The 27,571-nt window shown below is 34.2% G+C and overlaps 1 protein-coding gene across 1 annotated transcript in view; it reads left to right on the top strand.

Annotated features, from left to right (window-relative positions):
• Nucleotides 1–27,571, top strand: part of LOC124167723 (titin) — a 127,170-nt gene that overhangs the window by 61,079 nt on the left and 38,520 nt on the right. The window contains exons 22-48 of the mRNA XM_046545736.1: nucleotides 583–844; nucleotides 1,257–1,400; nucleotides 1,494–1,751; nucleotides 1,888–2,031; nucleotides 3,857–4,111; nucleotides 4,731–4,874; nucleotides 4,989–5,243; nucleotides 5,343–5,486; nucleotides 6,252–6,509; nucleotides 7,174–7,317; nucleotides 7,817–8,074; nucleotides 8,397–8,540; nucleotides 10,692–10,830; nucleotides 10,983–11,239; nucleotides 12,135–12,274; nucleotides 12,374–12,632; nucleotides 12,912–13,169; nucleotides 13,724–13,867; nucleotides 14,288–14,542; nucleotides 19,980–20,123; nucleotides 21,677–21,937; nucleotides 22,559–22,702; nucleotides 23,378–23,593; nucleotides 23,737–23,913; nucleotides 24,033–24,305; nucleotides 24,985–25,128; nucleotides 25,300–25,445. Coding sequence (XP_046401692.1) covers nucleotides 583–844; nucleotides 1,257–1,400; nucleotides 1,494–1,751; nucleotides 1,888–2,031; nucleotides 3,857–4,111; nucleotides 4,731–4,874; nucleotides 4,989–5,243; nucleotides 5,343–5,486; nucleotides 6,252–6,509; nucleotides 7,174–7,317; nucleotides 7,817–8,074; nucleotides 8,397–8,540; nucleotides 10,692–10,830; nucleotides 10,983–11,239; nucleotides 12,135–12,274; nucleotides 12,374–12,632; nucleotides 12,912–13,169; nucleotides 13,724–13,867; nucleotides 14,288–14,542; nucleotides 19,980–20,123; nucleotides 21,677–21,937; nucleotides 22,559–22,702; nucleotides 23,378–23,593; nucleotides 23,737–23,913; nucleotides 24,033–24,305; nucleotides 24,985–25,128; nucleotides 25,300–25,445 — 5,367 coding nt within the window. The remainder of the gene's footprint in view (nucleotides 1–582; nucleotides 845–1,256; nucleotides 1,401–1,493; nucleotides 1,752–1,887; nucleotides 2,032–3,856; nucleotides 4,112–4,730; nucleotides 4,875–4,988; nucleotides 5,244–5,342; nucleotides 5,487–6,251; nucleotides 6,510–7,173; nucleotides 7,318–7,816; nucleotides 8,075–8,396; nucleotides 8,541–10,691; nucleotides 10,831–10,982; nucleotides 11,240–12,134; nucleotides 12,275–12,373; nucleotides 12,633–12,911; nucleotides 13,170–13,723; nucleotides 13,868–14,287; nucleotides 14,543–19,979; nucleotides 20,124–21,676; nucleotides 21,938–22,558; nucleotides 22,703–23,377; nucleotides 23,594–23,736; nucleotides 23,914–24,032; nucleotides 24,306–24,984; nucleotides 25,129–25,299; nucleotides 25,446–27,571) is intronic.

Below are 27,571 nucleotides of genomic sequence, written 5' to 3'. Positions count from 1 at the left end.
AAAATGAGTGCTTGCATAATTTATTCATTTTTTTTGTGTGCTAGGCACCTTTTCCTTCTAGTTTAAAAATGTAAATGTCCAATTATAACCCACCCCTGAATGTAGCATCTTCCTCAAAATTACAAACCTCTTCTTATTTATGTAAATTTTACCAACATTTAGAATTTGCATTATGCAATTCATCACCTTTCTTATTTTGCCAGTGGAGCCATAGGCTTTGTATGTCTGAAGAAAAATACTGGTTTTAATTCTTGCTCATCCCACTAGACTACTATGATCTTGCCTTTTTCATTACTTACGGAGTGATGAAATATGGTGGACTGCCAAAAATACTCGTCACTCTTGGTCATAGCATTGTAGTTCCTTATATAGCAGAATGAGAGTGCTCCCTTGGAGAGATTCTAGAAATGTTGTCTTAGCAACATTGAAGCTGATGTCTCTGCTGAATTTGCTCTTATGATGTTTCTAATTTGCTGGAAGGGTAAATTAATCACTCAGAATAGTTTTTTTTTACCTGAAGGATAAATTATGATTGCTGAAAGTGCTTGTTTAATTTACCCATTTAATTTGTTTGTTTGACAGGTTATCAGCCGATCTGATATTTTGACTGAAACCCAAAATGAATCAGCTTTGGAGCAAATCCATATGTTGGAAGATTCATCCAGATATCAGAGGAAAGTAGTTGAAGATGTGACTGTAATGCAGCCTCCTCAATTTACCAGACCATTGCACAATGTGGAAACTGTTGAGGGTACCAATATTCATCTAGAATGCAGGCTTCAACCAGTTGGAGATGCTTCAATGCATGTTGACTGGTTTGTCAATGGACATCCTGTTAGGACAGGTTTGTGAAATTTTGTTACATTAAAATTAAAAAAAAAATCATTATCATCGTATTGTCATCATCTTTGAAAATCTTAAACGATTAGATGAAGTACGCCTAGGCACTGTTAAACCTGTTTGAAGTCTTTATCAAAAGCACTAAACTTATGTTTAATGGATGTTGTAATAAATTAAGGATAGATATGAATGGGTTACCTATCTAATAAACTTAATTTCATCGAATATAACCTTGAACTGCAAGGTATTCCATGTATTCCCATTAATTTCCTCAGAAGTATATCTTGGACGACAGTCTTTTATTTGATAAATAATGGAAAATTTTTACTGTAAAAACTGTGACTTAAATAAATGTAGCGTCTTCACCCTATTCAGCTTCATTCATTACACTTATTTGTATTCCTTTTTGTGTACAGGTCATAGGTTCAGACCTGCATATGACTTTGATTATGTGGCTTTGGATCTTTTGGGAGTCTATCCAGAGGACTCTGGAGTTTACACTTGCCAGGCTCGTAACCAGCTGGGAGAGGCAGTTACATCATGTTCAGTTAAAGTGATTGGTATGTAATACACTGGAATAAGTGACATCTATTTTAATGAATATCTTTATCCTCTGCTATAATTTTCACCTTATTTGCATTTATGCATTGCAGCCAAGAGAGATCTTCTGTTGGAGACTCAACATCCAAGTGGTCTGGAGAAAATTCAGTATTTGGAAGACAGCTCCAGGTATCGCAAATCAGAATACATGGATGAAGTGGTTAATATCAAGCCCAAGTTTGTTACAAAGCCAAAGAGCTTGGAAAATATGCGAGAGGGCCATCATGCTCACTTTGAGTGCAAGTTAGATCCAGTTACTGATCCCAATCTCAAGGTGGAATGGTACAAAAATGGACGACCCATCACTGTAGGTATGTACAAATGAGAATTGTACGTTGTTATCCTAAAATTTACCTAGCCTTCTTTTCTGATCTGTTTCTGCAATCATCTATCGAACCCCTGTGTTTATCATAAGTTTACCTACTCACACAACAAATCTTTTACTAGGTCACAGATTCAGGCCGATTCATGATTTTGGATACGTTGCTTTGGATATCATTGATCTTATTGCTGAAGATTCTGGAGTTTACACCTGCCGTGCTGTCAACTTGGTTGGATATGATGAAGTTCAGTGCAACTTGACTTGCAAAAGTAAGTGCTACAGGATATGATCTTCGTTTTTATGACTCGTCTTGACTTAAGGGACTTTCATTATCAATATGTTAACCTGTATATAAGATAAGATTTGATATTGTGCTTCTATGTGTGAATGTGGACTGTGTTCTTGCATAAATGCAGTAAAATATGTAGTTAATTACAAGATTTTTTAATCATTCTTGTTACATATTAAAAAGTTTAATGTGTTAAGGTTTTTACATTTGGAATTAATAGTTACCTCCATTCGCTAAAAATATATAAATTATCACTTTTTGTGTATCATTTGACATGCATTGAAAAATTTAATCTTGTGATCTATTTTTTCGATGTTATCAACATTTATTCTTTGAAAAGTAAAATGTATGCATTAATTGAAAAAAAATGAAATCATATTTGATGAATTCCAATGCTTAAATTACTTACTGTCACTGCTTATTTAAATCTTTGATTAAAATTAAGTTTCATTTGTAGTTAATCTGGATTAAAAAATTAATTAATTACACATCTACATATAAATTAGGGATGGGTCGAATAGTAGATTTCTCGAATTCGAATATCGAATTCGAATATCAAATCATTGCTCGAATATTCGAATACCTGGAATTTCGAATACCTCGAATACTAAACAATGAATGTGAAAATGTTTGACTAGGTCGCATATGCAGCAGGAAACCCAAGATTTTGGCGAGTAATTGTGATTGCCTTCAAAGGATTCAAACAGGAATTTAGCTGATTAATGGAATATTTTAATTTTATGTAAACAATAGGGTAGTTTCCTTCATTAAAGAAAACGAAAGGCATTGATTGTGATTCGTTACCCACCATTGGTGTATTCATAATATACAAATTATTTGGTTCTAGAAATACCGGTTTAGACCAATGGCAATGGTCAATTTTATCCTCATTTGAAAAAGGCCAGATTGGCGCCCATGCAATGCCACTCCACGTGACATCACAGGGACCTAATTTCTACACGAGAGGATAGGAGTTTTACATCGTCTGAGGTTACCATTGCATGCATGAGGCACAGAGCTCAGGGAATCATGTCTTAATAATCACCTATTAAAACTGGCTAAGATCAGAAAGTTTTCTTCGTTTGATAAGGTATTAATAATTCTTATTTAAGCCAAGCGCTACCAGCTAGCATGGTACTCGGCTACCTGCTAGCATCCTGCGTCGTATTAGCGCTATTAGGAGAATTGAGTGGATAGCTGCATCAAACCAATCTTAGCATTGTTGGACTGTGCTGATAATGATGATCACTCATTCAGTGATTCAACCTGAAGAATGGTATAGATAGGCAAGAGTAGAGCTCATCCCAGATTGAAGCATAGGCATGTAAAACACATTCAGGGTACGGGGGCCAGTTACTATATCTGAGCCTACTTGGGCATAAAGGAATTTTGCTTGGGGGTGCTTGATAATTTACACTGGATTTGAACCTGGGACCCTTTGGCCAGTGGCGCAGCACTCTTATCACAAGACTGCTATGTTCCCCCAGACCCAAAATTTTAGATAAGTGTATGAAACTAGACAACTGCATCAAAAGTTTAAATCTCGGAGGAATGATTCTTTTCAAATTAAAATTAGAAATCCAGAATCTTGGATTGATCGTATTAGATTTTATGAATTGTATCTTTACCTGTAGTTTCATGTTTGCCAAACAAATATTGTCTTTGCCTGAATTTTTTTCTTTGAGGAGTTATGAATCCCTAGTAATTAACACCTCTTGTGGGGTAGCTTTATTTTCAAATAAATTTTACTTTTCAAAATCTCTTTCTTTTGCCATTGAATGTTTTATCCCACTGTTACCTCTCAGGCACTGCACAAATTCTGACTGGAACTCAGAATGAGATTGGTTTGGAGCAAATACATCATCTGGAAGATCGTTCAAGATATCAGAGATCTGAGATGATAGAAGAAACAACAACGCAGGCTCCTATTTTCACCACATCTTTGAAAAATGCTGAGATCAAGGAAGGCCAAAGAGCACACTTTGAATGTAGGATCATCCCAGTCTCAGACCCAACCATGAAAGTGGAGTGGTTCCACAACAATGTTCCTGTAAAGTCAGGTATGATGGTCTCTCTCTCTCTCCAAATAATTATTTATTTTCGAACTTGTTGTAAGTTTTTGGTAAAAACTTTTCGGTATATATTTGGCTTTAATTTTAGGGCTTAAAAATCTGTTTCATTCAGTCTTCTTCCTTTGCTTATAAGAGTATTTTTCATGATTGTTTGTGATCCTTCACTCTTGCTAATTAATTATCAGTTCTCCAATTCAGGCAGATGAAGGTTTCTACTCTGTATTTATTGCCTGTTGGAAACATTATTTTAAAGAGTCGAGTGTAAGGCTAAATAGTTAGTGATTGAAATCTACGTTGGATTCTATGAAAGTATAGGAGTTAAACTGTATTTTTCTGAATATAGTCCCCCCGTTTTTCCAAAAATGCAAAAATGCCCGAGGTAAAAGTAAAGGGGGACTATATTCAAGCATATTTTTTAAAATTTTTTTTCCAAACCTGAGGCCTCAAAATTAGGGTGGGACTTTATTCAGAGGGGGACTATATTCGGAGAAATATGGTGGTTATTACAATGATGAGTCAGTAAAACTTTGAGGTTTTTGGGTGGTTTGTTTTTGTACTCAATTATTCTGAAAATCCATATCTTATTATTGTATGTCATGTTCTACAGGATCAAGATTTACTGAGACAAACAACTTTGGATTTGTTGCTTTGGACATTATGTATTGTTACCCAGAGGACTCAGGCACTTACACTTGCCGAGCTAAAAATGCTATTGGACAAGCTGTGACATCAGGAAACCTTGTTGTCCAATGTAAGTTGAAAAGTGAGAAGGGAAAATATATTCTTAGAGAACATATGGATACATCTTTGAAAGTTTTTCATCCTTGAACATTTTATCAATTAGATTTCTTTCTATGTTTTGCAGCTAAAAAATCAATTTACCTGGATACCCATAATGAGGCAGCTTTGAGCCATATAACTCACCTCGAAGACTCATCAAGGCATCAAAGACAGGCACAGGAGGAGACTTCTATATCACAAGCCCCTGTTTTCACTCTGCCGATGCGTGATGTGAGAGTGGCTGAAAACCAAGCCGCTCACTTTGAAGCTCGTCTCATTCCTGTTGGTGATCCAAAGTTGAGAGTGGAATGGCTGCGAAATGGAGTGCCAATTGAAGCCTGTAAATATTCTTTGCGTTTTTTTTTTTTTATTTTTAAAGGTGTACCATTTAGGGTTACCGTACCGTTATATTTTAAAATACATCTTTTTTAAATTACAGCTAACCGTGTTACCACCATGCATGATTTTGGATATGTGGCTCTGCACATGAAGTATGTGTACCCAGAAGATTCTGGCACTTACACCTGCCGGGCGGTTAATGATTTGGGTGAAGCTGTGACTTCTTCTACCATGGTGGTGCAGTGTAAGTATATTTGTAGTCAATGTTGAAATTGATAGTGGGTGCCATTTTATATGTTATTTATAGAAGAAATTTTATCATTGGCTTTATGAATACTTATTTCAAACGCTATATTTTATACTTGAGTTTCCAGTCTTGAGTTTTCAGTTGTAATTTAGGCTTTAGTTTTTCTTTGAAAATCATTGGAATCAGGTGATTGCTTGAAATTTGGAAATGATTGTACATATGATCTAAAATTTACTAGATTCTATCATTTTTTCTTAAAGATTACTTTCAAAAGGCATTAAATATTTTTTTTTTAATATCTCTTGATTAATTCAGTTAAAGTCAATTCTACCTGGGTCTGTTTGAGTTATCCTGTTTTATCAACATCATGGTGAACTTTTGTTGTAAACCTTAAAAGTTGCTACGATTTGGAATGCTATATTTAATATATGCTATTATCCAAGACATTGAATTTGAATGGATGTCAGGCTTTAATTTTGGGGAAAACTCCAAAAATTTGTGTTGAAATCATAAATTTCATCGCCATTGCTAAGTATAAAATAGTATAAAATACAGATTCAATGGTGTTTCCCCTTTAAATAAATTATTGAATTTTTTCTTGCTACATGAAATGAAAGCATATGTGTATATTCTTGTGAAATGTATTGAGGTAAAGGACCTCTTCCAAGTGTAGTAGTCAAGATCAGATTAAAATTTTGTATGTGGTATCATGAAATGCCTTTTGAGTATTTTAATGATGATTGTTACCCTTGATTTTGACAGCCAAGGCATCTTTACTTTTGGAAAGTCAGCATGAAGGAGCATTGCAGAAGCTTCAGCAATTGGAGGATTCCTCTAGATATCACCGACGTGAAGAAGAAGAGGTGGTTGTTACCCAGGCTCCTCGTTTTGTGACTCAACTTAATGGTCCTCATGAACTTACCGAGACTCAGAGTGCTCACTTTGAATGCAGAATTGAACCATACCCTGATGCAAATCTTAAGGTGGAATGGTTCCATAATTCGAAACCTCTTCAGCAAGGTGAGAGAGAATATGTGAAGTCTTATCCCATATACTGTTGCTAAAAATTTGCGATGGCCTCATTAAAAATCAGAACTTTTAAGTAAGGAATGAAAGTGATGCATATTTAAATCATATCACTGCTTTAAATTGAACATAATTATTCCAGTTGTCATCATTTGCAATGACATTGCTTATTATCAAGTTATTGTTATTTGCAAATGTTATTTAAATATTATTGAAGCATGCTATCAAAATTTATTATGAAAGGCATATGTGCAGTTTATTATGGGGTTTACTTAATATTCTCCAAAAAATCTATTTGACACCATTACTTTGGAAAAACTTTTATCTATTGAGTCAAGACAGGACTCCAAATAGGCTAAAAGTGCTCTTATTAATTGAGTAAAAGAAGTGGAGCCCTTGTCTTAATCTTAGGATTGGCTCAAAGAAAGAAAATAATTCATCTTCAATTTGGTGGCAACTGGCTGCAATACTTTGTACCAGACTTCAAATTGGTATTATTAATAAAAGCTTTCAGAATCTTCTCTGTTGTGTTCTTTGTGAAGGTTTTAGGTTTCTTGCTTTAAGAAATGATTTTTTTGGCAGCACTTGAAAGGCTCCAAAGTTTTTATTGGATATATTGAAGATATTATTCATGATAAATTTTCTTTTGTATTTGCAGGACACAGATTTAGAACAACTTATGACTTTGGGTTTGCTGCTTTGGACATTCTTACTGTCTATGGTGAGGATGCTGGGCAGTACACATGCAAGGCAACCAACAAAATTGGCAGTGCCACATCAACCATTGAGATCAAAGTCAAGTGTAAGTAAATGAAATCAATTTTCACATTTTACCATCTATATTACCATTTTGCTGATCTTTATTGTGTTTTATTTCCCTTTATTCTTTATGTTGTCTCTCTGATTTTATGTCTTGAGATAATATGTTAATGGGCAAATGAAATATCTCATCATAAATAATTTTTATTTATCTGCAACTGTAGTTTCAATTCTTAAAGCACTTAGATATCTAATTCAGTACTTCTCTTAAATTTCCGTATTTTTTCTTTCAGTTTCTATCCCTTTTATGTACTTATTTGTACAATTCATGTGTATTTTTTGTAAAATCATTTAAAAACAGTCAAATCAAAATCAGCTTAGAAATCTTCTCTTAGTTAAAGTGCTCAATATTTTACAGATTTTAGTACTGTGTGAAAACTCATACTAAAAACTGGAATTCTTGTTGGAAGAGCTACACGGCTTTGGCTTCAAAATATAACGCCAATAGCTATGATCTCGCGTATTTTTTCCTGTTTCATCAGGCCGCTCATCAATCATATCTGAGACTCAGCATGAAGGAGCATTGCAGAAGATTCAGTATTTGGAGGATGAGTCTCGTTTCCGCAAGGGAGTGCAAGAAGAGCCCAGCATAATGGAGAAACCTCAATTTGGACGTCCTCTGAAAAATCTAGAGAATTTGGTTGAAGGGCAAGCAGCTCACTTGGAAGCAACTCTTACGCCAGTGAACGATCCAACAATGCGAGTGGAATGGTTCTGCAATGGACGTCCAATACCTCAAGGTGAATAATGTGTTTTTTTTAATGAGAAACTTTGGCTTCCTGTGAAATTTCGGTGAAGTTGTTATTGTGAAATTATCTCTTCTCTCTAACATTGGCAGAGTTGCATAGTTATTCTTTGAATCAAAAATTAATGACTGATTTTCACTCAATTGGTGGGTAAAGCTTTCAATTCTTCAAATATTTTCGTTTTGTAATAACTAAAAGCTGAAAAAAGAATTAATTTTGTTTTCGAGTCTATGTCTTTTTATGGTGTAAGGTGAAAGATGTAAAAACTTTAACAAACTGTCTAAGTGTTACAAACTAAATTTATTTTAACTTTTAGGTCATCGGTTCAAGACAACATATGATTTTGGTTATGTGGCACTTGATATTTTGTATGCTTACGCTGAAGATTCTGGGACTTATATGTGTCGGGCAAGGAATGCTGCTGGGGAGGCTGTAACCACATGCTCTGTTAAGGTTGAAGGTAAATTTGAAAGGGCTGTACGAATCTATGGAAAAAGCTTCTTTGAATATTTCAAGATGGAAGGTTCTTCTGGCTGTGGATCTTATAAAGTTTCTTCTCACTGTGGAAATTTGAGTTTCACCTCGCATGAAGAGGCCAAAAAGATCATTGCACAAAAAGCAGTGTATGGTGATCCCTATAATTAGCCCCTAGCTCACTAATATTTGTATTAATACAATCTCACAACTTAGTATCTAATTGATTTCTGAAATCATAGCCTTCCTTCTAGAATATCCGGTTTGCTTGCTGAATTGCTTCCTTGAAGCCAGTAGTTTTAGTGCTGCTGAAATTATCGTAGTTGCATGCGCTTATATATGTTGAGTGTCTCCCTTTTTTATGTTCTTTAATCTTGGTCCAATAATTGGATGATGGTTAGAACGTATTAAAAATAGTATTCCAAACTGAATTTAATCCATTTCAAAAGGTATTAATTCCATATATATGTACTTCTTCGTTTTTTGTATGATACATCTCCGGCTGGAAAGAAATTTAATGATTTGTAGGTTTGGTAGAAAAATTGCCATGTTCATATAAATTCAGTGTATGATTATAGGTGATAGCTGATTGTGTTTGCATTACTATTACAATTATTTTTTCACCAAACCAGTGGATAGGGAAATTAATTATCTAGGTGGGTGCCTTTTTGAATCATCTTGAAGGATAAATGAATTTCTCATTTTCAGCAATAGTTTGAGTCTTCCATTTTCCATTCCATTTTCCACCATTCATGCAATGGATTTGAGTAATTTTGTCTTCGGCTATTTTCTGAGTGATCTTAAATAATTTTCCTGTGAGATTGAAATTCCCATGGAATTCATGGCCATAAAAATTTGGGTATAATAGATTTCAATTAAATTAATGCAATATCAACATTATACCCTTTGCTGTTATATAGATTTTTTGTTAGGGTTATGAAAATTGTTGATAAGGTTAGTGAATAGTGACTATTTTGATTTCAGCTCTACTTTGTAATTTCCTCCTTTTTTAAATTAATTTAGGTTGAATTTTGCTCGTAAGCCAATAATAGTGACTCAATCTTAGTTGTATGTCTCTGTTAGTCAACTAATATACACCTTCTTCAAGATTAATCTCACATGATAGTTTTGATCAGGATAATTTCTCTAAATTATTTGTTATCATTTATTGTATTCCCTTTACCCAATCAGATAGAATAGTCCTCGTGATTAAAATAAAAATGAAACTAGAAGAGCCTCAAATAATATTATTTGCTTAATTTAGATTCAGTAATGTACTCATGTTGAGATGAGATTTTTTAATCCCTAGCTCATTTTTTTCCATAACTGCAGTAATTCATTAATATGTGTGGGGATTCACTAGCGACTGCAATTAATTCATTAAAATGCTGTGAAAATGAAAATTTCAGAGTATATACTTCTATTCCTTACACAAATTTATAAAAGGAGAAATTACTAACATGGCAATGATTTCATTGAACTAAAATGAGTTTTTTTTGCTCATGGCCTAATTACATAACATCTCCAATCCAAAAGATAGTTTGAATTATGTTAATTGGAAAACACGAAATGAATTACTTTGCTATCATGTTCATTTATTCTTCCTGTATGTGGATTTTAATTAAATAAACTTGATTTTCTTCTGAATTCTTCTCTTGTGGTCATTAAAAGTCATATGTAGTGTAGTTTCCTCTAAAAAAATATTATCTATCTTCACCAGGTTCATAAAATGGCATGCTGTATGAATGTTTATTTTTAGTCAAATGTTTGTACAGTTTACTGTGGGATCTTTTTTCACTTATAGCAGAGTGTCACTGACTTAGTAATCATGGTGGTGGTAAAAAATATGGGTGCTGCAGATAAGCTCTTTATTTTTGCTGACTCTTGCCCTCATGATAATTACTTCTGTTTTTATTGTCCTTCTTGTTTGTAATCATAATTTAATTTCTGTCAAAGTCTAACCTCTTTTACACGAATGATTTTTTTTTTACCCATTAACACTTACTGAGTGAGATGAATACGTGATTCATGGAAGTTGTATTTTTTCCATCATGAATGTTTCTTTGAGGAATGAATGATGCTTAGAGAGTTATTTTTTTTGTAAGTTATTTCATGAAAATAATTACGTGTTTCACAGCCAAATCTGGGTTATACTTGGATACTATGGATGAGCAACGATTGAAGAAAATCCGTGATCTTGAGTCTTATGAAAGACCAGCTAAAGAAGAAGCTCTGCCTCAAGAGCAGAAACCAGTGTTTGTCACACCTTTGAACAGGTAACATTTCATGTATTTATCATTTGACTGAAAATGTATGTTTATGGTGTATTGAAGTTGATTTTTAATGTTACTAATTGTAATTCACTCTTTATAGACTTGTCTCAATCATGTCCATCACAACTTTGACTTCTTGTCTTTTCTTTTTTTAGCCTTGAAAACTTGAGGGAAGGTGAACATGCTCACCTTGAATGCAGAGTAGAACCTATCAATGACCCCAACCTCCGAATTGAGTGGTTTGTAAATGGAGTTGCCATCAAAACTGGCCATCGTTTCCGCACAACTCATGATTTTGGATATGTTGCCCTTGATATTTTGTACTCCTATGCCGAGGACTCTGGCACTTATATGTGCAAGGCTACCAACAGAGTGGGAGAAGCAGTTAACACCTGCACCATCAAATGCTCAGGTAAGTCAAGTGAAAGAACTTTGAATAATGTCACAACTAATCAAGTAAAATCTTAGCATGCTATCTTTTTATCCTCTTGATCTTTTAGGCACAATATATACATCCTGCTTATATTTTTATTTCAGTTCTTATGCCCCTATTGTAAATCTACCTTGTTATAATCAGTATGATAATTATTATAATTTTAGTTACCTATTTAACAAAATGTTTTTTATAGCAAATGCTAGTCCTAACTCATAAAATTGTGTGATGAACTACTGTAAAATAATATAAATTTTTCGTATTAATGCTATGAATTTTAATGTTTACTCTTTACAACTCATCATGTCTGTTACCAATGTCAGGAATGATTGACTTTTATCATGGGTATGTTATCCTGTGAATTCATATTTATCACCTAATTTTTCCAGTTGTTCAAGATTTTCAGAATGCCTTTCTTCTTAATTTTCTTTTGCCCTTGGTGGAAATTTTCCTTGGACAAATTGGGTTTTGGTGTCTTACCGTGCAAGTCATGTCTCAGTCCTGTGGTGAAGATTAGAAGTACTATCTATTTATCTTCATTTTTTGTTTGGTAATGCACACAACAAGAATTTTTTTGCTAGGTTTGGTATCTTAAGAAGCACAGAACTTGTGCTAGAAAAATTTCTTTCTGTTTTTTAATGATTAATTACCTCACTTCTTATCAAAATTCATGTAAGATGTGATAACAGAAATGGGTATGATGTGCCCCTTGGTACGTATACCCACTGTGGATCCTGAACTTTTTAATTCTTGCATCAGATCTTTGAAAAAAATATTATGTATATTGCATTTGAGGGAGTCAATTTTCCAATTTGGAATATCCATTGAAATCAATCATGGACTTGTTTCATGTACTTTTTTTTCTTTGCTACAGCCCGTCGCAGCATATACCTTGACTCTCAACATCCTGAGGGCTTGGAGAAGATTAGGGAGTTGGAGGCTCAAGGCAGGCCAACTCGCCTGGAAGTGGAAGAAACACCCGTCACACCTCCTAGATTTGTCACTCAGCTCAGGGTAAATAGGGGGAAACTCTCATGTTCTCATTATCTGTCTGTTGTCTTAATTGTGTCAACATTTAAGTAATTGCCACTTTTTCTTCTTTGAACATTTTAGGGAACAAATGAACTGGTTGAAGGCCAAACTGCTCACTTTGAAGCTCAGGTGGAGCCTATACATGATCCTAACTTGCGTATTGAGTTCTATCATAATGGCAAGCCCTTGCCATCAGCTTCAAGATTTCATATTACTTTTGACTTTGGCTATTTGGCTCTTGACATTGGTCATTGTGTACCTGAGGATGCTGGAGAGTATACTGCCAAGGCAATCAATGCTTTGGGACAGTGTACATCTACGATCAACTTGCAAGTCAAAGGTAAAGATTTTGAAAACTAATACTATTTCATATTGCTATAGTTAAAGTAAATTCTTTTGATAATATTTGGGATTAAGCATTTTTTGGTAGAGAAATCTCATAATTGTGTCATAAATGATATGTCTTCCATGGCTAGCTTAAATTTTCTAGTTAAGTCTTACTCGTCATTGAAGATTCTAATCATATGCATATATTCCTCAATTTATTTTCTGTCTGTACAGATAATTAGTTTGGTTTTTAGTTTCCAATCTTTTCTCATTGAAATGAATTTCTCTGTAGGCAAAAGTGGTGTTATTGTTGAGTCTGCGCGACCTGAAGGTTTGGAGAAGATTCGGCAGTTGGAGGATCATGCTGCTTACAGGCGCCCTGAAGTTCCTGAGCAGCAAACATTCCAGCGACCTGTTTTCACTCAACCTTTGCAGAATATTGACACTATTGCAGAAGGCCAGACAGCTCACTTTGAGTGCCGTCTCATTCCTGTTGGAGATCCTACCCTTAAAGTTGAATGGTTTAGGAATGAAAAGCCTTTGGAAACGAGTAAGTAAAGACATGCTTGATACGAAAAATATGTGTTTTATGCTCTTCATGTGTGAAATGTATCTGTAGAAAGAATGTATTAATTTTTTTCACATGAGAGGCATAGTATGAATATTAAATTTCAGCTTATGCTTACTTAAATATCAGTTTAGGTGTATTGGTTGGATTTATTTAAATTTTTTATGTTAGAGATATTAAACTTACATGCATAAAAATAAAATATGTTCTTCAAAATATCAATGCCATCATAAACATCAATAAAAATACTTCTAAATATCATGAAGAATTCTTACCTCAGTAGTATGTTCAGTTAAAATTTACCCTCTGTAAACTCTAGATCAAAATCTTGCATTTCATTATTTGATTAATCTTAAAAAAAAATATTGGCTAATCGTTGGCCAATTGACAAAATTTTCGTTTTTGATCAATCTAGTGATATGGAATAATTAGGTTTGCAATTTTCAAATCTCATCTTTGGCATGCTTTTGCCATCAGAAACTGATTTTCTCTGGGTGAAATTGTTTATTTTTACCATTTGTCTTTTTTACGCAAAGGTTCGAGAATCACCAAGACTCATGACTTTGGCTATGTTTCTCTGGATATCACCCATGTCCGAGGTGAAGATGAAGGAGTCTATATGTGCAGAGCCTCAAATGCCTTGGGTGAAGCTGTAACAACAGCTTCTATGAAAATTAAAAGTATGTAATACTTTTGTGTGCTTGAAATTTGTTGCATGCAAAAAATTGGAAGGGAGTAACATTTGTATTTTTCTAAATTCAGCTATCTTAAAAAAAGAAATTTGAAAGCAATGGAATTCTGTTGAAGTATTTAGTATAATTTATTAATGTTATTAGTTTTGTGATGATAATGGTGTGATTAACAAGTACAGGCCAATTTATCGTCGGCAGTGCCTTTGTTATCAGTGTGAATACCAGAGATTTTACATTTAAATTCGTCAAAATATGTGGTCTTCAAAACTTCAGTGCTATCATAAACATCAATCAAACTAATCTGCAAATAGTATGAGAGATATATATCTTCATGTTGTATGTATTGAATTGACTCCTGCTGTTTTGAGTTTGTTGGCTAATGGTCCTCTTTGAATATCTTTATAACAGCTAAAGCAGATATTCAGTTTGAGACTCAACATCCAGAAGGTATGAAGAAGATACAACAGCTTGAAGAAGGTCGGGCTCCTCAGAGGGCACCAGAAGCAGAGCGAGTATTTGAAAAGCCCATCTTCACTCAGCTTCTCACTGGTCCGTCTGAATGCCCTGAAGGACGAAGTGCTCACTTTGAGTGCCGTGTAGTCCCTGTAGGAGATCCTGATCTACGCTTGGAATGGTTCGTCAATGGTGTTGAACTCAAGATGGGTGAGTTAGAGTTAGGGCTCCTTTGTTGAATTTTTCTGGATAGCTTGTATCTTCCATTTAAACAATTCTAGCTAATTTTTACCTGCAGTAAAAATGTTATGCAATTTTTTACCTTTTTTAATGGTGTATAAAACTTATTTGTAGACAATTTATTTGTTAGCTATCTACCTCAGTCACAAGTAGCTATTCATATTGCTTTGAAGATATAGTGGAATTTGAGTAGTGTTAGTTGCCTGTCTTTAAACTCTTTGAAATCTTAATCACTTTATTTGTAATGTTCTAAAATTGAGAATGAAATTTAATGATCAGTCACACTTCAGCAGAGAGAGGTAGCGAGAAAAGAGACCAAGAGGACTCAGGTTATGAAAAATGAAACAACAATTAATAGCATTCCTTTAGATAACTGTCGCTATTTTCGAGTTTTGGAATAGCTCTGCATTGTAAGACAAACCACAGTATAGCTGAAGCTGTTTGAGCTTCACTTTTAGGTTTAATTATTTTATTATTATTGATTCCTAAGATATTTGGGTACGTAAGGTGAATTTTCTTCGAAGTCTGTGATATAATTTGCTAATTAAATCTTTAACTTTTTTCCTAACCTTTGATTTTCCTTTCTTCTTAACTGGCTGCTTGCCTATACTATCATTATATTTTTGAGACTTACTTACCGTGATTATATGATTGTATCATATTAACACCTCTTGGTCCGGCACCCTTTAAACTAGACTAGCCATTGGGGCCGGTCATATTATATGCCATAGGCCTCAATATATGTTCAAACTATTATAACTTCGATAAAAAAGACGTCAATAAGCAAAAACTTTCACAAAAATAAACAGTAAAGCTACCTGAAGACGCACAAACCAGAGCTGCCAGAACTAGGTCGAAATAGTTCCAAATAAATCCGTAGAGGTCAGCAGGAGACTATACTGCATGAAAACGTAAAAACGCGTGATCGGCACATAAGCGCTGGCGGCAGAAACACGTAAAAACACGTGTGCGGACCATAATGTGTTAAGTATGCTGTGACTCCTTACTATTCTCCTGGTTATCGATATGTAATTTAAAAAAATGAGATTAATTCGTTGAATCCGCAGTATTTTCCTGTGGCGTAGCAGCAGAAAATGTAATAGTAGTAATATTTTTTATCTATAGTGGCATAAATTCACTGAAATTGTACTATTGGGAATAGCTCTCTATTTTCCACGAGTAAAAGGTGGTGTTTTGTGGCTAATGCTGCTGCATTATATAGCCCTCTGAGACCTAGTATACACATTAAATTAGAAAAATAGTGTAGGATAATGCTCACAATCACATAGTGGCCTAACCAAAGTGGTAAATCAGCTTGAAATATAGCATAGTAAGTCTCTTTAAAGCCATTTCCACTGCTATAATTAAACTTAAAAAATACTGCTTACTTTATGCACACAGTTTAATTATACTTTCAAGAGCACTATATGGTATACATAGAATAGAATGTGAGCTAAAAGTGTGATATTAAACATGATTTACATTCAACTAAGTTGGTTTTTATGAAAGGTAACTAGTAACCAAGTGAGAAAATATAAAAGGACAAAATATGACTGCCAGTCTCTCATGGGTTTACAATTCTGTTAATGCATCATGTATATTAATGAAAGCGAAGGTAAACGAAAAATCTAAAATGCAAATGATAAGCATATAGCCCTCCTCATTCGGTCCAAAAAGGGGGAGCTTCCTATACATTTCAGATTTGAACTCTTGCAGAAGTGTACCATGACCAACAGTGATTTATCCATCAAATGACTTACCTTGGGCAGTTTTGTAAAAAAATTGAAGAAATTGATGAATGCATATTACATATTGCTCTACAAGTACTCAAGTAACATATACTGTTAGGTATTTTAAGTTTAATTCTCTGTGAGTACATGATGTTGCAAGATAGTCTATAGCAGTGATTCCCAAACTTTTTCTTTCCACAACCCATTTTAGTGCATACATTTTAGCTGCGACCCCCAAAAAATGGTTGTCTAAGTTTAACTACATAGTAAATCATATTATTTGTATACATCTCGCGACCCCTTTCCGAACGGCTCGCGACCCTAGTTGTGAAATCGCTGGTCTATAGAAACTTACCCAATTAATAGAGAGAATACTTTTGTAGATGACCCGCTTTGTCATTTGATGATGTGACAGGTAATTTAGGTTTCGGTTTTAACGAAGTAAAATAGGTTTTTTAACTTGTATTTTCAACTTTTGTTTTTGTCGTTAGTATTGGAAAAATCTGCAAATTTTCTTAATATTATCCAGTTTTCCTTTGTAAATATATGTTGTATTCTTATCAAGTTGTACTGTAACATTTCCAAGTAATGAAATTCCTTGTCATAGAAGTTTCATTAAGTAACAATATTTAAAAGTCATGGCTCTTCCCATAAGAATTTCTAATATTATTTACATACAATAAAACGCATAACAAACCTCTTTAATTATGAAACCCTTGTTGTATAAAATGGGCTTGTGGACATTATGCCAGAAGGTGGCCTCTACAGTTGTGGCCACACTCTACTCATTTTCTGTTACCTAGAAAACATAACGTATTCCAAGTAGAAGTAAATACCGGAAACACTCAGAAAAAAGTTGAAATTTTGCCAAAAACTTGTAATTCTAGAAGAATGAAATTTCCTGTAAATTGTGGTGATAAAAATTAGAGTGGGAGAGATAAAAGTGCTTAGCACGTTAGTTTTCCTGTTTTGTTAGTTTGTCATGTTAGGCAAGTTGGAGACGTTCATTCTCTTTACTTAGTGGGTACCACTACACTGCACTGTTGTTGTAGATCCTTAACTGCATTGTGATTTGGACCTGCTTATTTACTTGTCTGTATTTCCATAATTTTCATTTCATAGCCCTTAAAAAACATACCAATGGAGGGCAATGAACATTCTTAATGGAACATCAATGTTGTTTTGCTCCTGGAAGAGTGGAACCCACATAAAATATATTTATTACAAATCCCCTACCACTAGGCTATTATTTTTCCAATCATGTTGAATTAATATTTGGAGGATTTTCTCATTATGAAAACCTCAGATTGCCTTGAATACTGAAAATCATGGGTGGGTATAGTATGGCTCCTGATGTCCATAGGTTCCAGAGAGAATATCATTTGTAATGAACTTAAATAAAATGTGGATTCCTTATGTGTTTATTAAAGTTCTAGAGATTTGTTATTTTACTTTTGTCATGTAAAAAGCATCTAGTTGTGTATTGTACAGGCTTTTTATAAAATCGACAATGTTAAGTAGGCATCCAACATAAACCACATTTTTATGGTGTCTAACAATAATTATTTTAATTGAATGCAATTGTATAGTGTTTAAAACAGCTTATATTTCCCTAAACAATTTTTATTAGTTATAATTAAAAATATAACATGATAGAAAGCCTCATTATAATTAATACCTACTATTGTTTACTAAATTAATGGAATAAATGGGGATCAACATTCTAAGTCTGGATTCCTGTAAATTAAAATCATTGTTATAATGGAAAAAAATGCATATTTTAATTTCAGATAAGTATGGATATTTCCAGAACACACAACCTCCAGGTATTTGTTTATTGAAAGATTTATGCTTGTACAAAGGTGGTGGAGGTTGTGGTGGTTGGATTAACGAGTGGTGGTGGGAAAAATATAATTTTGGGTTTTAATTTTGCTATTCATCCTGCGGATTCCCCTTAAAATTCTTAAAACCTTTGTCTGATAATTTGTATAGATAATTATTTTATGGTAGATGGCTAAACCATCTTGCATCTTTCCATGACAAAAATCATGTTAAGGAATAAAAAAAATTCCATGGTCATCATTAAAAAGTTTAATTTACTTTTAATTTAGTATTTGTGTATTAAGTTCTATAGCTGGTTTCTTGCAAGAAGATTCAGTCTTACAATTCTAATAGAAGATCAGTAAACAAACTAAAGTTATATTTCTGATTAAAAGTCAACAGCAATAAAGTATCAATCTTATAGTAAATTACTGTTCTAATCATATGCTTCATATATGCTCTAAATATCATTACACATATTTTACAATGAGTTATGATATTTTATTGAATTGATTTGAAAAATAATCCATTTCCTTACTCTTAAATTAAACCATATTTATGGAGGAAAGAAGAAACGGGACAACAATATATAGTTCATTTTTTAAATTATTCTATCCATTACCGAAAATGTTAGGATTCATGTTGTTAAAATTACTTAATAATTAAACTATTAATATAAACATGAATCATATCATTAATAATCTTCATTAAGTTCCATTACTATGCTATTGAAGCCTCATGTGAAGTGTGTATCTCTCATGAACTTAATAATTGAAAGTATTTTCTAAATGATGATTCCTTTCCAGTTTCCAAACTCAGCTTTTTATGAGTAATTTTCATTGTGCTGTGTTACTTAAAAAGTTATAAATATTTGAGTGCATTCCATTCAAGCTGTTTAGTTATGCGAGCTCAATTTATTAATTCAATGTAAATATTAGGTGTTGAGTGTGGTCTGCTATTTCAAGCCTCAATTTAAGTATTTTCATATTTAAAAATTATCTAATGTGTGATTATTGCTTTTTAATGGCTGGTTATCAGATGTGTGAGTTCAATTTTCTTTAAATGTGATGGATAGATTATTTTTTATAATAAATTTAGCTTAATGGAATGCTCTCCTTGACACTCTTAGTGGTCTAATCAGTCAGATAATTTAGCTAGAAGTAATTTTTATGTAGACTTTTTCAGTTGTTAAAGGTTATTTAATGCATGATGCACCGTTTCTCATGATCAAGCATATTGCTCAATGGCAGCCATCAGTTTTTTAGGCGTATGGATTAAGTTCTTTTTCAAAAACAGTAGAGCCTCATTATCTGTCATTTGATTTCCCATTTGTTCGATTTTCTGCACATCACTTTCTGAGCTAGACATCCCAGACACTCCCGTCCTCTCCTTTTCTACCTCTCTTTATTCTCTCTTTTCTTCTTTTCCCACATTGGAACAGCTATTTTTTCAATGGAATGGGTGCTAAGGATGTAGTGAAGGCATGAAATGGAAGCCAAAGTGTAATTTCTGATAAAATGGCCATGAATGGAATATCCGTCACTCTCAAATATATGTTAAGGTTTTCCTTTCCATTGGAAAAGATAATTGAAGCTCTACTGTACTGTGATGTGAACTTTTTTTAGTTGCAGGGTTCTTAATGCATGAGAAGCACTCAAAATTTTTGGTTTGTGGGAGAATGATGATGCACTTAGATTGTAGCTGATTGCAATGGGAAGGACAAAGGAAGTTATCAACAGCAAAGCTGTGCTTTTAGTAGCCACACCGATTATGCACTTTTATTTTGATTTCTACTGTCAAATGTTTATTAATGATCAGAAATCAATCATTCATGCTCTGATTTGCTTTTATTGTAGGCTCTCGTTTCCATGTCACTCATGATTTTGGATTTGTCACGTTGGACATCAATGGACTTGTTCCTGAGGATGCTGGTGTCTACACCTGCAAAGCAATCAACAAAGCCGGAGAAGCAGTTACATCAACTTCTTTTAAGATTGGGCGTATGTATCTCTTTTACCGTCAATAGTTTGCATTTTAGTTATGTACAGTGGAACCTCGTTAAAGCGAGTACGGGCTATAGCGACACCCCCGCTATAACGAGAGATAGCCGATGCACCGTCAATTGACCCTATAATAAGCGTGTTAAAAAATTCGTTTTTACGAGACCCTTTCGGCGTTGGCTCTCGCCATAGCGAGAGTTTCACCGCCGGAAGACTTTCATCAAGACTCCTTAACCTCTGTAATTGCTAGCGATCTGTTAGAAATGAAGTTAATGGAGTGCTCAGTCTTAAATTTATGTGGTAAACTGTCGTCCGATAAATATAATGATTGACGAAACAATGCTTTGCACGATTTTTATTCAGTGCGGTGCTTATAAATTGTTTGAATAGTTAGTCGTTATTTGAGTAAGGAAATTTAGTGATGCAAAAAAACATCGTCTTTCGTCTGGATTTATGCTTACGTTTATCGGATAGATGTTTATCTGTCGCCGCACCACTCCTGTTCCTGTATATTTGTTCGCAACTGGTATATTGGCTATTATTTGCTCCACCTCCGGTAAAGCAACAATTCGCTATAGCGAGTGTTTATTAGTGTACCGTGGGGTGTCGTTATATCGAGGTTGCACTGTATATCATATTTCTATAACTATATTAATTTTACCCTGGATCATCATTTTAAAACTTGTTCTCACACATTATTAGCTTTATCAATGTACCATTTTCACAAGTGTCGGAGGCACACCCCTCTTTTTATGCATCAAATTGAAGAAAAATATTGGGACTCTTTTTCTCTTATTTCGATGTTGTGCGGGCCATGCTTCAAACCTCAGAGTTTTGAATTATCCCAGCTTCAAACTTTCATCCATCATCAAAGCCTTCTGCTCGTGTATTTAAGAAAAATTTTAATAAGATGAGGACATGGATGTGTACTCATTTTAGTGTCAGCAGACTGAAGAACAGGCTTGACTTTTTTAGAGTTTATCTCTTGCTTTAAAGTGAATGGGGACTGTTGCCCATTTTGGGTTTCTATTCACCTTTTCTTTTTATTCAGAAATCTCTTATTTTTCTTACCTAGCATTACTTAGTAAAGGCAATAGCTTCATTTGTGGGTAGTCTTCCTTATTTTGCAGCTGAGCTATAATTTTAATATGGAACCCTATCATGTCATAAATTGTCCTAAATTCCTAAAGACAGGTTTTAAAACTCTAAACATTATCTCCTATACCCCATATTGTTTAAGAGGTAGCTTGAAATTAAAAAGATAAGCTACTTCCAAAGTCCTCATTTTTCGTAAATGGCTGGGCTACCAAATAGAATCAGATTTTTTCATCTGATGATTAAATTTAATAAAAAGTACTTTTGGTGAAAGGGTTAATCTAGGCTATTGGCATTTCATCTGAATTGTTGTGCAATTGATGAAGTTTTGCATGTGTAATAAGATATGATTGCAGTGAAAATGAACTCAATTCTCTCTCTTTTAATGGACAGACTTATTGAAAATGTCCATTTTCTGATTCATTCAATGTTGCATATCTTTCATGTACTTCTGACAGAGCGCTCTGCTGTTGCTGGTGAGCCACTTCAGCCTGATGCTTGGCAGAAGATTCAACTCAAAGAGGCAGAAATGGCCAACCGCGTGCCTAGCAAGTTCATGGATGAAATGCCTCAGCAAGCACCTGTCTTCACTACTCATCTTGTGAGCCATGAAGCCTTGACTGAAGGCCAGCATGTGAGGCTGGAGGCCCAAGTTGAGCCAAAGGCCGATCCACATCTCAAGGTTGAATGGTTCAAGAATGGAGTCACCCTTACAACAGGTACAAATCATAATGCATAACAAGTACAATGAGTGTGATGTAATAGTTAGTGTGTAATAATTTATTTTATCAAATCAGGCTTACTCATATATTTCTATCAGCAAATGAAAAGATTCATAAAACTACATATATTTTTATTTTATTAATAATGGAATGAATACTGTTTTCTGTCTGTTTTAACTCAAGTGCTGGTTTAATGGGTGAGGATAGAGTTCTCCCCAAGCTATACTATTTTGATGAAATTTAGCTGAAATTTTTGGTAGATTATGTCTGCCATTCTTTTTTTTTGCAGTAAATCATAACTGTTATCTCATGCTTTCACCTCCATGAGTGTAATTCTATGCATAAAATCTTTAATTTTGTAATTATCACTCCTGTTGGTCTGTGGCAACTCTACAAGCTAAAAATTAAAATCTTTTACTGTTTGCGGCCATTAATTTCATAAATCTTTAAAATTAGACTTAGACAAATATTTGAGTAAAAGATGTGTTGTGGTGTGTATAATAACCATAATAAATAATTATATTTTGCACTGTAGAAAACTTTTCATAGCTGAAAACCGAAGTTTGTCTAGTGACTATTGCATTGCTAATGTTGCAAAATATTGTTTACTTATTACAGGAACACGTATCAGGAGTACCTTTGATTTTGGATTGGTAACTTTTGATATCAATGGACTACGACCTGACGATTCTGCTATTTACACCTGCAAAGCCACAAATCATTATGGTGAAGCAGTATCTACCTGCACTCTCAAAGTTGCTGGTAAGTTTAAGAATTGCAATGCAATGTTCCCTGTTGTGGCTTGCTTAATTTTAAAATCATTGAACAAAATGTAATTTGGTCCAAAATTGAATTCCATTTTGAGTAGAAGTAAACAAAATGAGGAATATTTCTATGGAGACCAATTAGTTTCCGATTCTTAATCCATGGCAAATTGTGTTCTTTATTTCTATTTAATTATATGCTTCATGGTTGATGAGTCCTAGAGTCATTCATTTTTGTGAAACATGAAGAAGCCCTTCTGTCAAGGCCATCAAAGCTAAAGCTCTATGAAGAAAATGGCTCCGGTTGGATTTCATTTGACCTTTTCTCTGCAGTAAAAATATAGTGCTTTAGTTACATTGTCTTAAGTCTTCGAGTGTGATTTTATCATAGGATATTGGTGGAAATGTGATATATTCAATGCAATATAGTTAACATAATTAAGACTGTAGTGTAAATATAAACATTCAAAATTTGTAATAATATTATCAATGGTGTTATTTCTTGTTATTTAAGGCTAGTCTTGCAATTTAACTGGGTTAATAATTTCTAAGGGGTTCTTAATTTTGGTATTCTATGCAGTATCGTGTTTCCATGAAACAATACTAACTTTTAGACTACATATTTTATTCATTAATCTTACAACCAAGTAATATTCTTCATACAATATTTCAGATCGTCATTGGCTGCTTGGTAGTGCCATTCATCCAGAAGCCCTTAAAAGGATTGAGGACTTGGAACGACCTCATGGGGTATCTTCTGAATTTCCTGAGCCGGTGTTTGAGTCTCCTGTATTTATCACCCATCTGAACAATGTAGAGCTGAAAGAAGGAGAAACTGCCCACTTTGAATGCAATGTGGAGCCTTCCAAAGATCCTACTTTGAAAATCGGTATGCATTGTCTAATAAAATTATTTCTTTCTTGAAATCTGATTCTTGGTTTAATTGTATCTTTTTTATCTATTAAGAGACAATTATGGAATATAATTGTTCTTATTTCCATATTTATCATCATAATGTATCCTTTATTTCAGAATGGTTCTGCAATGGGAAGCCTCTTCCAGCTGGAGCTCGCTACAAGACTACCCATGATTTCAGCTATGTCTCTTTGGACATCACTCATTGCTATCCGGAAGATAATGGAATTTATGTTTGCAAAGCAACAAATGCCAAAGGTCAAGCATCCACATCTGGCAGTCTCCGCTGTCTTGGTATGTAACTTTTCCATTAAAGAACTTCATTATCTACTGCCTATTTATGTATGTGAGCCAGTACTTTTCAGAATAATTTTTATTTGAGATTTTTAAATATTTTTTCCATTAATTTACAGGTAAAACTGATATTTACCTTGACACCCAACATCCTCAAGGAAGAGAAGGATTGGAGAAAATACAGGAAGCTGAAGAAGCCTACATGTCAAAATATCAAAGGCAGCCTTCTGGATTGGAAGCCACCTATCGTAAGCCAGAATTTGTGGTGCCATTGGAGGCTCAGTTCTCAATCAATGAGGCTGCTCCTCTTCATCTGGAGTGCCAAGTTGAACCAAAAGAAGATCCAAATCTTAGAGTGGAATGGTACTTCAATGGCAAGGCCCTGGAACACGGTAAGAGTCAATGCTTTGTTGGTATCATGTTATCCCAAGTGGATTTAAATAAAAGGTGATGATAAGCAGCATCTGTCTCTGAATATTAGTTGAGAACTTTTGTGCTTTTCATTTGGAAAATGGACATTTACACGTACATAAAAGGAAATGAATTTCTTGAAGTTTTTTGATCAATCTGATTATATATAGCTAGATTAAGATAAATATTTTTCATATTATAAATACTTCTGGGAATCCCCATCATGGATTCATCTACATAACCTACTCAAACATTTGAGCCCTCGTAGGTTATCTAATCCAGGTGGGATTCAAGCCTGTGGCCTACAATATTGCTGGCAGAAGCATGGGCCCACATGTAGTTCATTGTTTCTTTTAGTAAAGCCAGCAGAGTTAAGGATATTTTTATAATCTTCACTTAACATTGTGTTGTGGATATTAGTCATTATTTGATGCTGAAATATGACTAACACTTAAAGACCGTGCTTGTTTAACAATCTTTCTATATTTTTTAAAGATTTCATAGTCATGACTGTTTTAACTATTTAAGAGTCTCTAAAAGCTGTCAAAACCACACTACCTGCAATTTTATCATTTAATGATGATGAATTAAGGTATATTTTTTAATGAAATTGTTTAAAATTAACCTCAAATTGTTCATTTCCCCGTAAACAATCTGCAGGCTCAAGGTTCAAGATGACCAGCGACTTTGGGTTTGTAACTCTTGATTTGACAGATGTGTATGAAAGAGACCAGGGATTATACACATGCAAAGCCTACAATCTGGCTGGTGAAGCCTTTACATCCACCACAATATATTGCGTCAGTAAGTATTCATCAATCGGGGTGTTTGAAATCCTTAAGTCCATGAATTTTAAAATTTAAATCATTCAATTTTAAGTTAGTTCAACTAGCTTTACAAGATGATTTAATTTCATATTTTAGTATTTAATATGTATTTTTTAAATATCTAATATCTTTATACATGTAATTCCAGCCAAAGAAAGTCTTATTGAGAAGACTCAGCATCCTAAGGGAACTGCTGGATTGGAAAAGATTCAAAATCTTGAGGAATCACTTAGGAAGCAAGACGGTGCTGCTCCTGAAGGAGAGGAAGGACAGCCTCCTAAATTCACATCTCAGGTAATTATTGAGGGTGGATAAAATTGCTTTCAGTCTATGTTGAAATTCTTGCTGACATGAAAACTTAGTGCTGTTGCGTTTAATCATGAAAGCTTAAAAGGTAATAACATATCTTTCTTTTACATACCTATTGCTCTTGCCTATGAGTTTGTCTGAAATGTGTGCCCAAATTGAAAAGGGAGTCTATTATTATTAGTTTTCTACATTCTTGGGACTTTCATAGGCATACACTGCTTAAGTAAACAGGTAACTGTTTTCATGCTCGAGTTTTTGGGTCAAAGGCATTCCTGAAGACCAGAAGGCATTCCTGAAGATGACTAGAAAAGTTATGGTCATCACATGTGTAATGTATAAAAGTGACCAACATGGAAAAGCAAAATTCAGCTCCATGGAAAATTTTATTGCTTAGGAACTTGTGTGATTTCTACGTAATGAAATTATTTTACTTAATTCCCTTTAAAAATTCAATATTCCTTCTATAATCTGAGGTTATAAAACCGAGTAAATGACATATGGACAAAAAATGCACATGCTTTATTAATTCATGTCCTTGTGTTGTTACATTTAAAATAGTTGAGGTTATTAACTTCACTGAATGCAAATACCAATACATATTAGCTTTAAAACAATTATGTTTATTTTTGTAGCTTAGTATTTTTGAATTCAGGGCAGTTTTTATAGCGGAAAAAACCGAATAATGTTTAATTTTAATTCATAAACCCAATTGAATTTTTGTACATACTAATTGTTATAAAAATATTGAAACAAATTTACTTTATTTATTTTAATAATGCCCTGAAATTTTTATCAGTAAAACAAACCATGTAGCATCCATTATGTCAGCATATTAATCGCTGAGCATTTACTCATCAAATTAAAGAGATAGCAATTCTCTGACTTGCTGTTTTAGGCCTGTCATTGAGGTGGTTCTCCTAATTTATCAATTTTATATTTATGTGCTAATCTTAGCTGTCAAACATTTTATTCAGGTGAATAATCATTTCTCAATTTACAAAAATGTAAGAGTATTGCAATAATAGCTTAAAAATAAGATGCAGAAGAAGCTTTGAGAAACTTATAAACAAGTACTAAATTTATATTAATGAAATTAAAATTAAGCAATGAATTTAGCCCAGGGCTGTTTGTGAATGGAAATAGTACTCTAGTTAATCAGGAAAAAAATGTTTAATGATCTACAGTAAAACTTCGATTTTACGCACTTCGATTTTACATCAAGTCTCGTTTTTACGCAGCGGCACTCAAGTCCGGCCGGAAAGCATAGGGAATTGCAATGGTGAAACTTCGATTTTACATCTTTTCTTGATTTTACGCAGTTTTTCGATTTTGCGCAGCATAACCCCAGCCCCTTAGAGGTCGCTAATCTTGATTTTACGCAGTTGTCTTTCGGCTTGTTTTGAAAATCCGACAGGAGCAATATGAAGTTAGGTTATTTTTCGTCTCAATGAGTTGCAAAAATGAATACAGGAACGGTTGAAATGACGTCGCGCTGTTGAGCGTGAAACTAAAAACATCGCGAATCTAATTATTGCTTCCCCGTGAGCCCTCTCAGTAATATTTCAGGCTCTATTACGAACGCGAATGTCGTTCTTAGTTCAAATTCGCCGTAGAAGGATATCGAAACCTAAAACACACGGCAATCGCCGGGTATGCGTAACTACTTTTGATTAAGACATGATCGCTGGAGATATTAACATTATCACCCTTCGTTTATTATTCGACTTATTGATCGACGCTGTTTATATCCAGAATTATGAGCTACGGAATATCTATCCCCAACGCAAGGCTTTCTAGAATTTTGCCAACGCTATGTTTTCCGTCGCCCCTGCGAAATATAACGGCGAAATGAGTCGTTAAAAATACTCCCGTGCCAAAATTTTGGCTTCCAAGGTGATCCAAAAAAGATAGTCGTACTTCTAGTATGGACGTAAGTCGATGGTGATTCAACCTCAGAGTAAGGATGGGGAGAGTGCGCTTTGGCTACTGCGCGTGTAGTCATGATCCCGCACTTACATCCCACACTTCCCGCAAGAAGAGTAAGGATTCCCGCACTTCTTCCCACGATCACGTGGTAACCATGTTGACCACAGAATCTGCTACTGCGCAGC

Source organism: Ischnura elegans, chromosome 1 (assembly GCF_921293095.1).
Source record: "Ischnura elegans chromosome 1, ioIscEleg1.1, whole genome shotgun sequence".
Taxonomy (NCBI): Eukaryota; Metazoa; Arthropoda; class Insecta; order Odonata; family Coenagrionidae; genus Ischnura; species Ischnura elegans.
The sequence above is the reverse complement of the archived record's forward strand: the minus strand, read 5'-3'. Positions and strand labels throughout refer to the sequence as shown.